The sequence below is a fragment of the Nyctibius grandis genome, chromosome 4 (assembly GCF_013368605.1).
Source record: "Nyctibius grandis isolate bNycGra1 chromosome 4, bNycGra1.pri, whole genome shotgun sequence".
Lineage (NCBI taxonomy): Eukaryota > Metazoa > Chordata > Aves > Nyctibiiformes > Nyctibiidae > Nyctibius > Nyctibius grandis.
In genome coordinates this window covers 6,847,954-6,867,666 of record NC_090661.1, presented here as the reverse complement: position 1 = coordinate 6,867,666, position 19,713 = coordinate 6,847,954, and the positions used below count along the sequence as shown (strand labels likewise).

The following is a 19,713-nucleotide window of genomic DNA, read 5'->3' as shown; positions in this document are numbered from 1 at the left end:
CCAGTTTTAGAATATAAACTTGCCCCTTTTGGGTTCATTTTAGTCACCTTGCATTGTATGTTGTTTTCTAGTCAGAACTGATCTCAAGGATCTTTTTCTTCACATCTCCTGATACGAAAACAATTGCTCATGAAAATAATTTAACTTTACTTTTCACTAAAAGGCTTATGAATTTATATCCAAATACTGTTTTGAGATAATAGAAATGACCTAATATTACAAATTACAGGAATTACTACAATATAAACAGTATAAGTCATACATTTATTTCTTTTAAATCTCATTCACTTCGCTATTGAAATAGTTCCAATGCATTTTATGAACATCATATATGGGTTTACTAATCTGAGAAAACATACAACCTACTTCATAAATTCTCTTCTACAAAGACATGAATGTGCAGAATATTTTTCAGGCATATATTACCCTCCTGCAGTATCGTACAAAAGCTAACAAAACTTAGAAATCAGAGGCAAGTAGTATCATAGCAACAACCGCAGTGTAAGGCTTTTCTTATGCCACAGGTATCCTTTGTTCTTATGCTCCTGTTCCACACATGTATTCTCATGATGCAAATACAAGCCTGGAGTTCAGATACTTGAAATCCAAGGGCTGAATCCCAGGGGGATCACGTGAGCTTTTTACACAAAACTGGAAAAAGTGAATATCATGAAATTTGCTGTGTTAAGTCTTAACATTAATGTGTTAAGATTATTCCTTAGAAACTGAGGCTTCCCACTGACTCTATGTGAGCAATGAAAAATCAAATGACATTTCTTAAGACTACAGGTTCATCAAAACACAAAGCAAAAATTTTCATTCTCCCAATGAATTATGCAATCATCTATACAACAGAGATCTTTGGTTGTTCATGTAAAAAGCACAACACTACAGAAATATATTAGGTTGTTTGAAGATGAAAACTGCTACATAAGTAGAAATTATCATTCCAGCATTGATTTTCATGCTCTTGAATGTAATAAATACTAATTCTAATAATTTAAATAGAGGCAATTTATTTAGTAATTGTTAATTCGATAATTAAGTAAGCCTGATGTGCCTCCTACACAACGTGAAAGGAAGCTTATAATATTGCTAAGGAAAGCTTACAATACATCTACGGGTGTGTAAGACAACATTATACTCGTGTGTTAAAAGCAATGTTGCTATCTGATTTCAATTGGCAGACATCATGAATGGGATTTTATTTATTTATTTTATATTACGTTCCTTTTAGAGAGAAGTAACCAGGTCAGGCGGCCATTGCAGAAAAGAGGGACGTTGCTCCTTTCCCGAGGGAGCAACTGAACGTGCTCAAGTGAAGGTTTCACAAATAGTAAGTGTGGAAGAAAAGGAAAGGGACTGCAGTAAGGGGTTGTGAGCCTGTAGGTCAAGTACAAAATTAGATGGGGCTTGATGATGAGAATTCTTCAGTTTACAAGGAAATTAAATGCATGGGGGTTGCTGAGCACACAGTTTTTGAGTTTCAAGGAAAAATATTTTATTAACAGGTACCTGTCACTATCCATCCTCATGTCCAAAGGTCCATCGTTCTTCAGGGAAAAACCTCTTTCAGGTGTATCAAATTGCATAGAAGAGCAGCCAGCATCCAAGAGAACTCCATCGAGAGTCCCTGGCTCAACTCCAGAGGAGATTAACAAAGTCTCTGACTGGCTAAACTGTCCTAGAAGAGCTTGAATCTGTTTCCTGTAAGAGAATCATAAATAAAGAGCCTCAATTTCAGTTGTAACAGTGCAGTGTTTTCCCCTTGTATATCAGGAATTAGTAGTGCTCACTTGTCTCAGAAGCACTAGGGCTATTCCCAAAGTAATAATTTAAGTACTTTTCATATGTCAACATTGAAAACTAGTCCACTCCACCCATCAGCAGCTACTTAAGCTTCTTTAACTCTTTACTCCCTTCCTGCGCGATCTCAAGGAAATAGAAACCTGACTAACATTTCATTTTTTCAACACACAGGAACTTGAAGGGACACCTTTCACATTCAATGGGAAATCCCTGACCACCAGGGTAAGCACGGAGCTGAGCAGGGCCCTTCATCAAGGAAGGCCAAAGTGCGGAAAAGAACGAACAGTTCTTGGACCTAGAGGAGAAGCAGACAAGATGGAGTGCAACTACACAGCCTTGTGATTAATATTGACCTGACATGAAAAAAATCCTGAGTTCCTGCCACGGGACAACTTCTTTTTCTCTTTTTTTTTTTTTTTTAGTGGTATTTGTTGTTTCAAAAATAATTGGGCAAAATTAGGTGCCCTGGATCATAAACACATAAAATACTTCAGTGTAGTTTTGATTCAGGCACCTAGTCAGTGGGGAAAGCAGAGTTTTACATGCATTTTTGTGCTTAGCATTCTTCTTTCTCAGATTTAAGGTGGTTCTTGCTTAATATTCCCACACTGGGAAGGGAAAGAGGCATGGCAAGGGAGAAGATGACACATCTCTGAGGTGCTCAACTCTTCCTGGGTGTCTAAACCTGGACTTTTGATTCTTGTTTATATATAAGGTGACCTAAAATTAAATAATTTATTTTACCTAGCTGTCAAAATCTCAATGAATTTCACAAAGATTTAAAAATGTTAACCAACATGTTGCTGCATTTTTAAGCAGTACCTGCAAAACACAATATATTTCTGCCCCAACAAGAAGCCACTGCCTTCACATCAGAGTTTTGATTATGGTTTGGATAACTGCTCCTCAGCACCATGGATTAGCATTCAAATTATTACAAGGTCTACTAGGTTAACTCACATAATTTTGTCTAAGTTACATGGGCAGCAGTGAATGGATAGAGAGAGCAACTCCTTTAACTGTTTCAGCTACAAGAGGACAACTGCCCATATATCTTTTGACACTTCAGCATTATAGTAGTTCTGAAAACAAACAAACAACAACTTTTTCAAAATATCAGCTTAAATCTAATCCTTCTTTCAGGTCAGATTAACATCAAGACAACTGGTACTATGACGTAATTTAGTCAATTCCAGTGGCTACAGTTTTAAAACAGTGTATGAACAGGGAATCAGAAGCTTTTCTGCACCATCCAATTGGAGTAAGAAAATACTACCAAGGGGAAAAAAAAAAAGAAAAAAAAAAAAAGAGAAAAAGTTCTATTAAAAGGAAGTCATAAACGTAACCATATGGAAGAACATTTAGCTACACAATGGTATCCTCATTAGAGCAGAATTATTCAACTTATTTAACATAGCACAAAAACTGGGAAATACCTTGAGTGAACACGTTTCACGAGGGATATCATGATCACACATAGGCATTTTTTAATTGATTAGTGTCCAGCACATAATTAAATACAACTATTCAGCTTAATGAGAACTAACAGTTCCTGAAAAGCACAATGATCCACTTAACATATTTAAACCAATTTAAGCTATATAATTATAGCTTTGAGATTGTATTTCCCCTCGATATAATGAGAGGAATTTTCTTGAAAATCTGTACCACTTTGTCCAACTGGGCAGTGTTTCTAACTTTACAACTTGTGCAAATGAATGAACTTTACAGTTCCGTATGTGGGAGGTGAAATTAAATGAGATCTCGAAAAAAATATAAATTGCCATTGTCTAGTTCCCCCAGCAGACAGTAATCCATGTCAGTGGCTATGAACTAGTACTGTACTGTGCTACCAACCAATCTGAAAAAGCATTCTGAACTATATTTATAACTTGCTAGAAATTTGATTCTGTTTCTTTAAACAAGCCATAAGTATGCAGATGGCTAAGATGTTTGGGACAGTGGCCTTTCATTTGTGGTCTGCCAACTCCTTGTGATGAGGAAAAGGTAATTAAAAAAAGAAGTGTCTTTGAAGTAAGTTGAAATTTACTCTTTGGTGGAGAGATGCTTCAGCTGGAAAATGTTTTAGAGTTTGAAAATAAAAATAAGTTTGAAAAAGAATTAGATTGACATTTTGATGTCAGCCTTTCAGCTGTGTGAAATTATAGCCTCTGTATATAACCTGTTTGTGATACACTGCATTTTGTATATCAAGTGTGGATGTAAGTGTCTTGGTGAATATAAATCTTTACTAAGAAAAAGATGCATTTCATGAGATTATAATCATTACAAAACGTTCAGGCCAGCTCTCTGAATTCCTGTTTCTTTGTGGACTAGAAGAAACAATTTTAAGCATCTTGGGTGTTTCATACATTTCAATTAATCAAACCAAGTACACAGCTATGAAAGATTTATTACCTTAGGAGAGGAAATACAAATATCAAATCCTCGATAGGATAGTAACAATGCTGCCAGTGATGACAAAGACTAATTTATTAGATTATGAGCATGACATTAAAGAAAAATATCTAAGTACTCAGAAGCATTTATTAGAACATAATAAAACCCCTCCTTTGTCTACTATTCTTTACACCTATGTTCAAATAATAACTGCCTGTTACACACATGATCTTCTCTAAAAATGCTTAATTTTGCCTCAATTCCTTCTGCTTTCAGATTTTTGTTTACACCACCTGTAAATCGTTTCCAGAATAACCTCAAATAAATAATAAAAGCTATGTACACTACGCTAAACATGTTTATTTCCTACAGTCACATGCCTTCTGCTCTCCCCAGCTATGTAGAAATTCTTTTCACTTTCTTTTTCAGTGTTCCAATATTTTCTTTGGGCATTAGAGGATTTATGTTCCATGACCATACTTACCCAGTGTGAAAATCTGTCTATTACACTTTCTGGATTAATATATTGCAAAAACAGCACTTAGTGGAAAAAGAAGGAACAGTAAACCAGGGAACATCCCTAAATACCAAATAAAACAGCCAAGCTTATAGCTCAAAAACGCCTGAGAAGAGAGAGCATAGCCAAACATTATAGACCAAGACTGAATGAGGGTTTTCGAGGGGGTTTTGGGGGTACCGTCAAAAGCTGTTAAGACTACTGACATAGAAAGCATTTTAGGTGATCTTTCAAGGTTACAATCTAACTAAATCCAACTGTCTTGCTCAAGAGAAAATATTTAAACTTAGTAATTGAACAGTACTTTACATATTCAGAATATTTTATAAACATAAAACAACTATGAAGAGCTTTTAGTCCCTCTCTTACAAATGGAGAAGTAAGATTTGCAGGGTTTAATACTGAATGACTTGAAGATACCTATGTAGAAAGCTAAGACAATTTCAGATATTACGATCTGAGGATGTAAAAAAGCAAACGATACCTGTCATATGTTTAGCCCTCATTTGGCTTTTGTGTGTGCAGTAATAGCATGGTAATTTTTGATAAATTCCCAGTTGCCAACAGTCAAGCAACCTCTAACTTTGCAAAATACTCAACATACTCATTCCCTCTTTATTAATTTTGACATTCTCAAAAAAAAAAAATTTCAAGAATTTAAAAGAACACTGGGAACACAATCTAGACAATTTTAAATATAATAAGAAGTTATTTCAGCTGCTACATAAGCTGTTGGGGCCTTAATAGATTTTATTATGCAAGAACCTCAAGAGCTTACAGGATTCTTGTACTGTTTGCTACAGTTGGAAAATAAGACACAAACTTGGGTTCGGGACCTTTTGTTCAGGTCATAACACAGTATTTTGTTATATTATACTATGACACATAGCATAGTAATTCTGAAAGACAGCATTGGATCCATGCTTCTCATTTATATGAAAGAGCAGAATGAGAAAGAGTTTGAAGTTTCCTAATGCATTTCAGGCTCTTCTGTTTTCAGTTCACCTCTGGTATTCTACTACGCTTTATAAAAATATTTCTTTTTTATTTTATTCAGCTGAGAGGGATGTGCACAGGAAAAAAGTAAAGCATGAATACAGCTTCTACAAAATAAATAGAGAAAATATTTTCCCTTATCTGGTTTCTCTTCATTGTCACAGAAGTTGCTGTGACATCAATCATTCAAGCAATTTCACAGAAAAGGACGATTATGCTTTCATGGTGCTTCAGTATTTTTTATGTGTATATAACAATACTTGCTCTTGATCTTTCACCATTGCTCCCCTTACAAATTCTATGTATGAATACATACGAAGTCAGGAAGTGATGATCCCTTGTCAACAGTGAAAACTACCTTCTACTCAACCAGAATAAATCGTTTCTTTGAGAGAACTAGGAAAAAAAGTTTTCCAGCTAACTCCTGCCAATGCACATCAAACGAGGAGACCAGTCTGGTGCTTGCTTTGATTCAGTAACTCCACTGAGACTGGCAACAGGGGTGCCAATTAACACCAGCTGTAATGAGCATATTGATACAGATCTGGTTTGATATCATTGACTCACTTCACCTAGGTCACTCAGCAGCTGTTAGATAGCTGTGACTTTCACTCACAGCTGCACTGGGCCAGGCACACCTAGAAGCAAACCACAAAATACTCCAGTCATAAACTCCTGAAACTTTCAGCATCCTACCTATGAGCATTACTCTGCCTCGGTGCAACGCCCCTCTCAAAAACGTATCTGAATATTCTGTAAAAAATTTTAAATGACCTTTGACAACTGGGAAATCGGCAAGGTTTTCATGTTTGCAAACAAAAGAAATAAAAATTGTAGCATCTATCAACTTATAAATGAACCTTGTCATTACATTGCTAGCTTTATAAAAAATTAATTACAGCTCTGGAAAAAGCCATTATATATATTTGAGAACTAAGAGTTGAGTCTAGGCTGGTTTTTGTACTGCAAAATTACAAACTCAAATCTCGACCACTGATTAACAAAGATCTGAAAACAGGAAGAAGCATATGTGAAAAGCAATTTCCACAGAACCAAGTAAGTTCATATTTTCAAATTTGAGGGCTATAATAATAATTTTGTTCTGTGTGTTAAGATCACAGAAATGTGATTCTGAGTATATATGAACTGGTAAACATTTACATACCATGTACTCCCACTTAAGAGTAGGGAACACTGAAAAGGTATGCATACATTCTGAAAGTTAAATACTTCTTTCCAAGTAACTTGAAGACATCACGTCAAAAAGCCTAACAAAACCCCCCTTTTGTATTAACCTGTAGAACACTGAACATCTTCCATTGTCAGAACTACTATCCCAAAGGTGAAAACGCTTGCCTTTCTCATCAAGAGATTCAATCAGTTTTACTGATCAATTACTGACCAGTTGTGATCAGCTATGGATAATGACCAAAATACCATATATGAAACATTACTCTTTCAAAAGACAAGAACTTGTCTCTCCTGTATGTTAAATGAACAGAAAAAGTGTACTTTCTACACTAACTGCTTTCCCTCCCTGCAACATTTTGGTTTGTGCTGTCTAAATATGTTTCTACCTTACCTAAATCAGTAATTAACTATTCTCTGCATAACATGGATATTAATGAAGAATGTATTTTTACACATAACAGCATCTCAGATCAAGTAAATTATGTTTCTTGCAAAGAAAGTTAAACATTACAGTGTCCAGTGCTTTCTCCTCTAAACTCATAATTTCAGAAATACGTAGTAATCTGCTCATAAACAAAGGCTTATGAAGAAAATGCAAAATAATCTTGTAGTCAAGTCTATTCCAAGATTAGAATACAGCTATCCAACTTCCAAGGGTATTCATTCATTAGCTGAATAAAAGGTTTAGTTTATTGACATATTTATCTGCTTATAAAACATGAAGTTAACAAAACATACATTGATGATTTAAAAACCAACACACAATGAACTGTCAAAAGGCTACTCCTACCTACAACCCACATGTTCAATCGTTTTAAAATGACTCCTGTTAACATTTGATTTACATTTTGTAAGACTGTTGTAAAAACACAGACATACAGCATGTAAAAAACATCTCTTTTTCCTCCCTGCAGAACTGAATAATAAATGAAACTACTGTTAAATTTTCTTCAGCTAACAAAGCAAATTTACACAATACTTTTCCACATCATAAATTCTGGCACTCTAAAGTGCTCTGTTCATGGAAAGAGCTTGCTCAAGATTGTGCGTAATTGTTGCTTTGACAGCCCTGCTGCTACTGATACTTAGAATATATTTGCATAGCCTTTGCCTTGTTAACAAAATGTGAGTCTAGACCTTGACAGTCAATGGCAATACTATGACATAATAAATGGAAAAACAATCTGACCCACAGAAGCTTTTTTTTCTTTTCTTAATTATTCAGCAGCTGACAGTATTGGAGTGGCCTGATAAAGCCCTACAGGATTTTTATTTCCTTTGAAAAACTATTTCTTTTTTTGACATGGTAGTTAAACCTTAGAACACTAAGGATGAATACACCTGACATCAAGAATTTATTATAAATGAAACAAGTAACTTTCTTCCCTCCTGTCATTATCATCTAAGCTATTGCATATAAGAGCATATCTACATTCCTAATTGACTCCCACCTTACACTTTAAACTGTCTGCCCATCACTGGGACAGTGTCACATCTTCCAGCTATATGCTCCTAATTGTGGGAAGGAGAAATATGAGAAGCACAACAGAAGATGAGGCAAATGAGAGCAGAAGTGAAGTAGGGGCATCACTCAGCTGGAAGTTACAGAAGGCACAAAGCTTTGCCCTTCCACATCTTTACTTGTACCAGGTCTTACCTTTTTTGAGACACAGGAACAAGAACTGTGCATAAAATTAAAAATACAATCACATCATGGGTTTAAATGACAGGCTAACATTCACTATTCTGTTCTCTGTTCCTTTCCTAGCAGTTTTTAGTATGCTCTTCTAACGACCAGTGAACACCAAACATTAAGTTTTCATAGAACTACATAAGCCCAGTATTTTCATTATTGACTGGTCAGCTCATAGCCCATCACTCCATAAGCAAACCCAACATGCTTTTTGCCACACATCACTTTATACTTAACTATACGTCTTTTCACCTGCTTACCTTTTAAGGTTTTGCAGTTCTTCAGAATAACTCCCCATTTTTGCTGTATTAGGTAACACAGCCTACTCAACAATCATAAGCAATTATGCCACCAATTTACTGTCTTATTTAGATGATTTATTAATAAATAGGTTGCGTACCCTACCCACATACCCTTGTGGTACTTCACTGGTGAGCTCATTGCTTTGAAATGAGATGAATGTGACCCTTATCACTAGGCAGAAAAACCTCCACCAGAAGACTACTTTGCTTCTACTACCCATTCTTTACATAAAATGGTTACTTTACCTTGTTAAATCACACTTGTTACTTCTGAATTTACAAACTCTGAAAATGTGTTCCACATTACAAAGCACTTAAAATCAAAATTAAATCTATATTTGTTTCTCATAACATTGCAATCCATTCTTGGAAAGAAAATTATGTACTTAAACCTAAAGATTATAAGGTTTATCTGCATTTTTAAAAGGGAGTATTTTACTAGTCTGTCAAATCAAACCCTTAAGTCAGTCAAGATCTTCAAATACTATATCTGAAAAGTGAGGTATATCCCCTAAGATAACAGGCTTTTAGTCACACTGGTAAGCATTAAATTCCAAAAAACTTCTGAAGTTATATAAAAGAATGGAATATTAACAACTGTAAGAATGCTTTGGATTTAAAACCCGTTCTTAAAACACAATTTGGCAGCAATTCGCTTTCCCAGCAACCTTGACTTTTTTCTAATTTAAAAATTTCAATTTCAGAATGCAATCTGTTTAGGAATCATTAATATCTTGATGCTCTGTAGACACCACCTGGTTAGCATCCACATAGAATCTTACAGGCAATTCGATATTAAAGTCTAATTCTGTTATCTCATTTATGAAATATCTTGTAATAAAATCTGGCAAATTTAGCCACATTTCACCAGTGACGATCTTTTCTGACAATCAGTGTTTTGTGTATTGACATTTTTACTTCACACAAGTCATGAGATGCTCCGTTCCCTCCTACACAATGAACATCCAGAAATTGTGCAAATTATCTTTTAACTAAATACAGGAAATAATAATTAATGGTTTTGGTGAAATAACCTAATTTCAACCACCTATATTTTTTTATGTACAGAGACTGCACGCACAGTCTAGCTACTTGCCACTGCAAATGACAACATAAAGTCTGAAGTTGTAAGTATTTGGAGAAATAAGGAATATTTAATTGAATAACGTTTGGTCCTGAAAGTACACATGCAATTTTAAATTACTGCTCTGTTTCTCTCTACTGGGAAAATATATCCAATTGAGATTCATTAAAGAAAAAAAATGCCCCGCTTGTGAAACAAGACGACATCCAGCGGTAAAACAAAACAGTGAGTCACCTCCACCAAGTGTAAAAGGTAACCAAACAATTGCATAATCAACAATCTGATTTTTTCAAGCAGCCAAAATGAACAGCTTAAGTTAAAAAGATACCGTATAGAAGAAATAATGTGGAAGTATACAAATGTGACTGTCAGGCTACCAGAACAGAAGCTGTTGCATAAATCCATTTAAACTGTCATGAAACGTGATCCTTAAAAACCCATAAGCAAAAAAGTATTTGTAGTCAAGTTTCTATTAACCTAGAAGAGGCAATGTCAACCTAGTTAAATTTGTTGCAAGTACCCCAGTACAGGATGACAAAGCTCAAAGAAACAACCAAAGAGAAAAGTGATGAGTTGAACAGCATTACATGTGAAATCAGGTACTGAAGTGCCAGAAAAAAAACCTTGCATGAGCTGGCAGTTCATCATCTGGGCATAACCATGAGGAAAAGGAATATGAACTTTTATTTGACCATAAAATGAACAGTAAACAGTAGTGCCAACACAGCCATAAAAAGGGGAACAAAAGCCTAGGATGTACAAGACAGAAGTCTCTTCCTGAGGAACAGAAAAGTATTAATGGTAAAACTTCATCCGGAGTATTGTATGCCATTACAGGAGCCTTACCTAAAAGAGAGCAACTCGGAGTGGAATTGGCACAGAGCAGCTCTTAATAGGATGACTAGCAGAAATGAGAGCTATTATTATGAGATGAAAGTATTAAAAAAAAATCCAGACTTGTTTTGCATGCAAAACGAAGGCCAAGAATAGATGTTAATATTCTCCACCGAGTATTTTAAATGCCAAGGAGAGAAAAGAGCTAAGAGATATTAATCAACTATTAGTTAATTTTATTCAACTAAAATTAAATTAGGTAACTGCTTTAACTGGAAATTTAAAGAAAGTTTCATATAATGAAAAATTAGACCCTGGAATAGCTGGAGCACTGCATATAGAACTCCTAATTACTTTTAAGATAGAGCATAGCTAAGGAGATTAAATTATGCAGTGGCTTGTAATACCAGGCAATTGGATTCAATGATCTAGAAGTCTCTTACAGTGTGTTTATATTTGAACAGCTATTGTAATTCTCCATTGTAAAGTTCACCCCGAAAATGTTTACTTAAACTTATCAAGACATATAGGAACTACACATTTTACATGTGTATAAACATACTCCAACCTTAGAATAACATACCCCTTAGGTATATAAACAATCATTTTATTTTTAGAATAACCTAAACTGAATGCATAATTACAACATTGGCACTGAAAAGGATTCTTTCTCTTAATTTTGCCCAAAGTGATTACTGGTTTTTGAACCAAATATAACAACAGTATTGCCTGGAAACTGCTGTTTTCTCATAGCAAACTCAAAAAAGACATTGCTCTCAAATAAAATGATTTTTGGCTTTTATTTAAATTCAGAAGAAGAGAAAACAACTCCCAAACTCTTTTGCTGCTACAAAAGTATGATTAGGATCCCAAGGTCGAAAACTTTTGATCATTACTGAAGGAAAAGTTCTGTACTATTTTTCCATAGAGAGTGGTAATAGGCTAAAGGCATTAACAATGTGATATAAAAGGAGAGTTCTGCAATACTCAAAAAACCCAAACCCAAACAAAAAAACAAAACAACAACAACAACAACAACAACAACAAAAAAAACACAAAAAACAAAACCACAACTTACTCCAGTGGTATTTTAACTATATTTCTTTCCAAACAGAATAAAGGAGAACTGGCTTATCTGAAAAGAACATTTTAACATTCTGCTGCATGGCTTGGTACTTTGTACGCTGTATTTCTCTACATTTATGAACAGTTTTCCATCTGTTTTGCATAGCAGCTGATTCCTCAATTAGACTAGTAATTTCTTTTGTATTACTAGCTTTATTAGAGGCTAAGATCTTATAAGCAAAACAATTACAGGTAATTTCCATGTGAAGCTTACTGCCCTTTGAGATGCTAGAAAATACACAATAACATGATCATGACAGGCTTCAGAAGACAAGTACAGTCTACCTAGGCATTTATTTAAACTGAAGTTTTCCAAAACTGGAATTATGCAAGAATCCATTTGATCCACAAATGTCCATACCATCATGGGGAACTTTTTTCGTGAGGTGTCACATTTTTACCCGAGAATCACAGAATCAGAGAATAATTTGTCAAAAGATACTTCCAGAGGTCTTCTAGTCCAACCTCCTGCTCAATGCAGGTCTAATTAGATGGGGTTGCTCAAGGCCAGGTCCAGTTGAGCCTTGAACACCTCCAAATAAGAGATGCCACAAGCTCTTCAGGCATCCTGTTCCAGTACTACCAACATTATGGCAATTTCCTGCCCTCCCCTCCCAAATATCTAATTGGAATTTCCTGCCTTTTAACTCGTGTCCCAGAAACTCCAGAGGACTCCAGCTATATGGCAGCCCTTCAGGCAGGTGAAAAGCTTTAGTGCAAATTGTTCATAGAGTTGGTAAAGGGTTTTAAATTATTCAGGTCTTCAAGAACACTATATATCACTGATCCTGTTTTTTATTTTTTTTCCAGAATTATAAAGATAAACTTGAAATTAAGATAAAGCAATCGTGTATTTAGTCCAATTATAAAACAAGTGTAGTTTGACACGCCTCTGGAACATTAATCTTTGGTTTTGTCTCACAGAAAGCTAAAAAATTAGTCCTGAATCATTTACATATTTACTTCAAGCAGGTTCATTTTCCATACCAGGGAACTAATATAAGACTCAATTTTTGATGTTGGATTCTCGGCAGGATAGAAAATAATCACTCGTCATTACCTGATGACGTGAAAAATTTAAGAATCAAACTGTAAACACAAGCTGGTTTACAGCTTGGTATTTTTGAACATTCTCAAAATAACTGATTTTTCACTTATGATATGATTTTTCTTTGGAAGTGTCAGTAAATGGAGTTTCATTGCTCTCCATTTGCTACAATACTCTTTTAGCAGAAACAATTTATTAATGAGTAGAATAATCCTCACTGGAAGAAAGTTTCGTTTTTGTTACTGTACAAGTATATTCGTGTTCCTGTTCACAAGCTGGACATCAATACAAATAAAAATACCAGCACTTCAAGTGAAAAAGTTACCCTTTTATTTTGAATAAATTTCTCTTTGCCATGGCAAAAACATAGGTAATCCGTGAAATTCCTCAAAAGACACTAGATGGCTCCACTGGTGTTCCTACAATGTGCTCTGGTAACGTTTCAAATCTCCCATGGGAAATACTAAAGAAATACCTCACTATTTCGTTTCAGCAGTATAATGTACTATCTAGAGTAACCTCTTCCCTAAGGTGGCATACCATAACATGAAGTATAACTCCATTTGAAAAACTTCTATAAAAGAAACTTAAAAGACATAGTATTTCCAATAACGAAATATCAAATAAAATAAAACAGAATTCAATAGAACCATCCAGCAGAACTCGTTCAGGTTAGGACGAGCATACCTCTGGTTTTACTCTGCAAAACACTGCCATGAACTTGGCACAGTAAATTCCATCCCTACCACATACCTCCTGAAATATCAATGCCTTTTGTGATATATTCACAGTATGGTTATTAAATTTATTACAAAGTATATAGCTTGATTTGATTTATAAAAGTAATCCTCAAGTGATCCCAGAGCTATTGTTCTGTCTTACAAAAGAATCCAGAAACTATTGCCCAACGAACTTCCTCTGTGAGTCCAATTGCTCAACATTCATGCATTCGGACTGACTTCTCCATGTAAAGCAGTTCTGATGTCATACTGCTATTGTCCATAAAACCAGTGAGTTATTTGATACACAGATTAATGAATAAAACGTTATGGAAGAAGCTGTCTGCTGAAAAGATGATCAGAGAGTTCTGGTTCTATTAGATGGAGGGAGAAAAGACACACACGTTCATTTCACTACAGTTATTTTGCATCATTCTTCTTACAAAGAAGGAGCTGAGCAAATCAATTCGGGCAAAGGTTTAAATCATGTCAAAAATATTTTGAGGTCTTCTGAGAATATGTTCCTCACCATTTATCTTTATTGCTTGTTTATCTGATACCACCTCTTTGTGGATCACTGTGACAAACACTAAGGTCTTGTCTAAAGTAAAGAGAAGAGTAGAATGCCATTCTGCACAATAAGGGTCTGGCATGTCTTCTGTATATATATGTATCTTCTTCACACTATATTAACAGAAGTGAGAAGATTTCTGCTGATAATCCTAAGGACCCGAACCAGATTTCCCTCATAGTTATGAAGCTGGTATTCCAAGACCCCTTGTCAGAAGCACGTGTGACAGTGACACACCAGCGTTTTAGATAGCATAAAAGTGAGCCTTCTGATCACCCTCACTTACTGCACTTTGGTTTGCATCAGAGTGGCTTCAGTGTACATTATCTGAATTCCTGTCCAAAGAATCTAAACATGAAGATGAGTATTTAATGTGCTCTGAGCGCCAAGGGGTATTCAGTCCAAGGGATAAGAGTATTCAACAGCAAAGATCGCAAAACAAAGTACAGATCTCAGGTCAAAAGCGCCACCGCTGCTGTTGTGTCATGCTACATGCTAATACAGGCATGGCTTATGACTGTGGATCTGGGAATTCAGATGAAGGATTCCATCATCACATAAGCTCATGCTTCCAGGCAGCACCTGGCTCACTTTACAAAACAACTTGAAAACAGAAGATTGGAAAAACAGAATAGAAGAGAATAATTTTCAGTTGGAAGGGACCTACAATGCTCATCTGAGTCCAACTGCCTGACTACTTCAGGGTTGACCAAAAGTTAAAGCATGTCATTAAAGGCATTGTCGATCGACCACCTCTGTTTTGAGGCTACTGAAGAACCAATGTATAAAGACAAAAAGAAAAAAAAAAAATCTACATAGGAATTTTGCAAGAAAGCCACACGAAACCCGTATTTTGGTTAAGAAATAAAATTTCTCCCCCCGCACCCCCAGTTATGGATTGTGGGTAGTGAGTATAGAGCATAGTTAGAGCTAGATCTTGACTGTCGCACATAACATTATAGCAAACTAGGAAGTTATGGTGGAAATTTCTGCAGTTTAAAAAACATCAAAACAGTAATCATAAAAAGTCCATAGCCAAACCCGATGGTAACCCAACAGGATTTTTACAGGCACTGATCCTGGGCCTGGTACAAGTCATTCTTTTCCATACTGATAGAACAGGAATACTTTTTTTAAAGGTCGAGATAGCTCTGAATTGAAAAACCATGGAGGCAAAATGAGCATAATTCTGGAAAAAAAAACCCAAAACACACACACCAAAATTAAGAGAATTACATCATTCAACAAAACACCCTACATTAGAAGATGATGTTAATAGGAAAAAAGGCAAATATTTTCACAGTATAATTAGCAAAAGTCTGATAAATAAAATTAAGAGTCAAGTATTTCATGTGACACAGAACTCATCAGGTATCACCTGAAGTACTGGGCCAAGTTTTACAGACAGTGCTTTAAAAAAGTAGTCAACAAACAGAAAGAGATCCAGGGACTAACAAAAAAAGGTGGTTAGAAAACATGACTCATATGGAAACACTGAAAGTTGTGCTTTGTTTTGTTTTTCTTTCTGGATAGAAGGCGGCTGGAGGGGATCAGGATGCTTATCTCTGTAAGTTGTTGTTAAAAAGACATCAGTATTCAGTCATTCTGCATGCTAAGTGAGAGCAAGTCAAGGAATACTTGGCTAAAGTGGCAGCAAAGCAGCTCTGAACTAGACATTAGGAGAAATTCTTTATGTATAAACCACACAAAATCACCAAAACAGATTATTTACACAATTCCTGTTATTTAAGACGGTTTCTAAGAACACAAGAGGAAAACACCATTTAGGAATTCCGTAAGTGTATTTGATTTTTCTTTAGATCAAGAAAAATCAACAGGTAATTTCTTGACATTGTTTAAAACCCATGTTTCTAACATCCATGATTTATTTTCTTTGAATTTCTTTTTGGAAATCATTCAGGGTTGAAGTTGCTTCACTCTTATGTTTTCTCAGGAATTCTGCAGTTAAATTTAAAGTTGATAACATCTGACTTCATGTCTTAGACAAAGTGACTGATCAAATTTTTGCCTTTATCATTCCATTCTCTCTTCTGTCTTATTTCCTGATACTTCCAAGACTGCATCAGGGCATTCTTTCTTTTATCACAGATTTACTTCTTTGTGCTAGCAATATACACAGAATAGCCCCCTTCATGCCCTTACCTTCTCCTATCCCTGCAGTCAAGAGTCTCCCAAGTATGATTTCTGAAAGGCAGAGATCATAGTGCCTACTCTTTTCTATCTATTTATTAGGTGGTATTCTGCATTGATAAATTAGATTTTAGATATACAGAAAACTTTCTGCTTGAGTCTGCAAAAGTCACCTCTGACTCTCCTTCGTTCGGTATCATGAATGCCAAAGTATTCTTGGTCCCTCTAATAAATTGCAGTGTACATAAAACATATAGAAAAACCTCCTCAGAAAAATTACAAATATGTAGATTACCATTTTTTCTTTTCTAAAAGAGTATAACACATAGAACCCACATTTCTTTTTTTGCATGTTATAGTACATATTACAAGACTGCTTCCTGAGAACCAAAAGTCATTACCCAGAGGACTTAAATAATTGTTGTTTCCTTTCCTGTGTGCACAAAAAGTGCATAGGATTTTTTTCAGAAAATCTTGGCTGGCCAAATATGAGAGGAAATGTTAAACAACTTCCTGTAAATTAAAATAATGGTAAGAAAATGTCTAATGTAATCAGACATAGGCAACTATTGCCCATTTCAAGCAAGAAACTGAAAATTTTGGCTCAAAGCTGAACACAGATGTTGGGGGTGGGGGGCGGGAAGGGTAGGTAATTTCCAGGAGGCTCCCGACTGTGCAGAAAAGCCAAGTCTGAAGGGACCAGCATATGCTTAGAAGCGTTTTCACTGATCGATTTCATGCTGAAGTGGACAGAGAGGTGTAAAGCCACGGTACTTTCCATGGCAACTGTAAGAGTTGGCATACATACTTTCGCTGTCGAGCAAAAAATGAAGCGAGACAAAATGCACAGCCATGCACAGTTTTGGTTTTCTCCCTCTAAACAAAAAAATCAAAATCTGTCTTTCACTCAATACTTCCACCTAGAGCTAGATATCCTGAAGACATACCCTGAGAACTCCTCTAAAGCTTCTTCTTGGCTGTCCCTGATTTCCCCACAAATTTTAACTACTGGTGTTGAATGGTCAACTAATGTAACTTCTGTTCTTTGTCATTTTGCCTGTCATGTTCCACATTCACATCTTTTCCATTCATTTCACCTCTGACTCATATTATTCCTCTTAAAATTGTCCTATCCCCTTTAATCATGAATTATTCAAGTCACTCGGCCTTTTGGTATTTTTCTGATGCTCCATTTTTCTCAGCAAAACTTGCATATAGTTCTTGTCTTCTAGACTTTCTCTTTATCCTTCAACTGCTCTATTTCTTCAATTATCCTAATGTTTCTGGATTTCCTGCTTTCTTCCATATTCTTCCCCACTGCTTCTCCACGAAGTATCAATGCAGTCCTATGGGTATTCTCAAGACATTATAATTTCCACCCTCTCTGAACAAAGAAAGGGTGTTCACCACAGAAAATATCACTTAGAAAGCTTCTCCTGTTTTCTAGGGGAAAGAAGTCTTTTCTTAGGACACTATTTTCTTGGTATTATTTCTCATTTACCAATCTATAACCCAAACAGCTATGAGCCATGCTTCTTTCCCACTACATCAATACAGATAGAAATCAAATGGAATATATTTATGTTCATTACAAACAAATCCCATCTAAGTGATAAGAAATCACTGAAATTTCACAATTCTGCACAAATGAGGATCAACCTCTGAAGCTAATTACACTTACATTACAGTTTTCCCAAACTGCAATTGAAGTTAGAGGGTTGAAACACTGAGTTGTAGATATGACTCAGTTCTTCACAAAAAGCTTTCCATTACAATACCTCACCAAATGGACTTTAAATAAATAATCACTTGTGTACCTTGCATCTCTAGTTTAATCTAGTTCCCGATGAAACGGAGAATGTTAAGAAAATAAAACACATCTGAAATTAATTTCTGGACCATCATTATTCTTCTGTTACACACTTTGTTCATTGCTATGACAATGAGAAGAATATACTGTGTCTTGAGTTATAAAGGTTAATGTAGCATATTGAAGGAGATTAATATTCTCAAGCAGATTCATCTAAAAAGCTAGCATTTGTGCTAAACATACCTGATTTTTTTGGAAAGGGAATGCTGAGGAAAAAAAAGGAATTAAAACTACAGTGACACTATGCAACTATTGCCTGTATTATAACAACATCTGAGCAAGGAAATTACTGGTTTAGGCCTTTCACAAATACATATTGTACTTAAGCGTAGTTCCTGCACTGAAAATGACTTCACTTAAGAACTTATCTCATGATTAACAAAAACCTGGATATCAGGCATATTCACATTGCAGGTATCTAGATTTTGCAGGCTGTAACAGCCTAAATATGAATTCATTTTGGACAGTTACTTCAGAACTTTCCAAAATATCACTCTAATTTCCTTTTTCACAGGAAGTTCTCCAACAGATGATCTTTTCCCTGAATCTTGCATGTGCAGTAGCAAAAGAAAGTCTACAATCACTGTTCAGATTTCCAAAAATGACTGTTCTAAGTATCACCTAAATATCTGTAAATTATTAGCACTCAGGAAAGGTCCAGAAAAAATATTTCATAATAATTTTAAAGTTGAATTAACATTAAAGTGTAATTCTTAAATTTGAGATTTAAAGTAGTTTTCCATCTTTCAAAAGTAATCAACCTTGTACTCACATTCATAGTTAGGCATCTATACAGAAACAACTAGCTAACAAATAGCTTCAAAATGTGCATATTCCAATGAAGAGAAGACTCTTAATGATCTCCCTCATGAAGCACAAAAGCATAAACAAGTGACCTGTCCACTATAAAATTTCTTTAAGAAAAATATTGAAAGGATAATACAAGAAAACAACCGTATTTTTTGATGTTTCAGACTTCAAAGTGTGGGTTCTTTTATGTCATGGCAGCGTGTACACAGTTCAGAGTGAACGTTCAGACAGATGCAAACAAAATGTGCACACAGGAGTAACTAACAAGGCCACTCCTGCTTTCTGGAAGACTTGATGTCTCCTTCATACAGTTGCTTAGGCAATAAAATCCTTTCTCCTTCTCTAATTGCCTATTTTCTTTTCCCAAAGAAACTGGAAACATCTCATGCAGTTTGCATTCTCTTCCAGAATCAAGTGTAGCTTTTCTTCTTTTTGGTTTAATGCTCTCCAAATCCCATCACCTCTTAGGCAGTCCCTTGGGCAAACAAACCTCTTCTTTGTCAGTCCTCACAACTACTTTTTTTCTATCCCATATGTTTCACCTTGCTACCCTGTAAGATGAAAATGTTTGTCTCCATCAACTTAGTAAGGTC

The 19,713-nt window shown here is 35.4% G+C and overlaps 1 protein-coding gene across 1 annotated transcript in view; it reads right to left on the bottom strand.

Annotated features, from left to right (window-relative positions):
• The window catches only part of METTL15 (methyltransferase 15, mitochondrial 12S rRNA N4-cytidine), a 102,185-nt gene that overhangs the window by 8,851 nt on the left and 73,621 nt on the right, over positions 1 to 19,713 (bottom strand). The window contains exon 4 of the mRNA XM_068399043.1: positions 1,516 to 1,707. Within this exon, the coding sequence (XP_068255144.1) occupies positions 1,516 to 1,707 (192 nt within the window). The remainder of the gene's footprint in view (positions 1 to 1,515; positions 1,708 to 19,713) is intronic.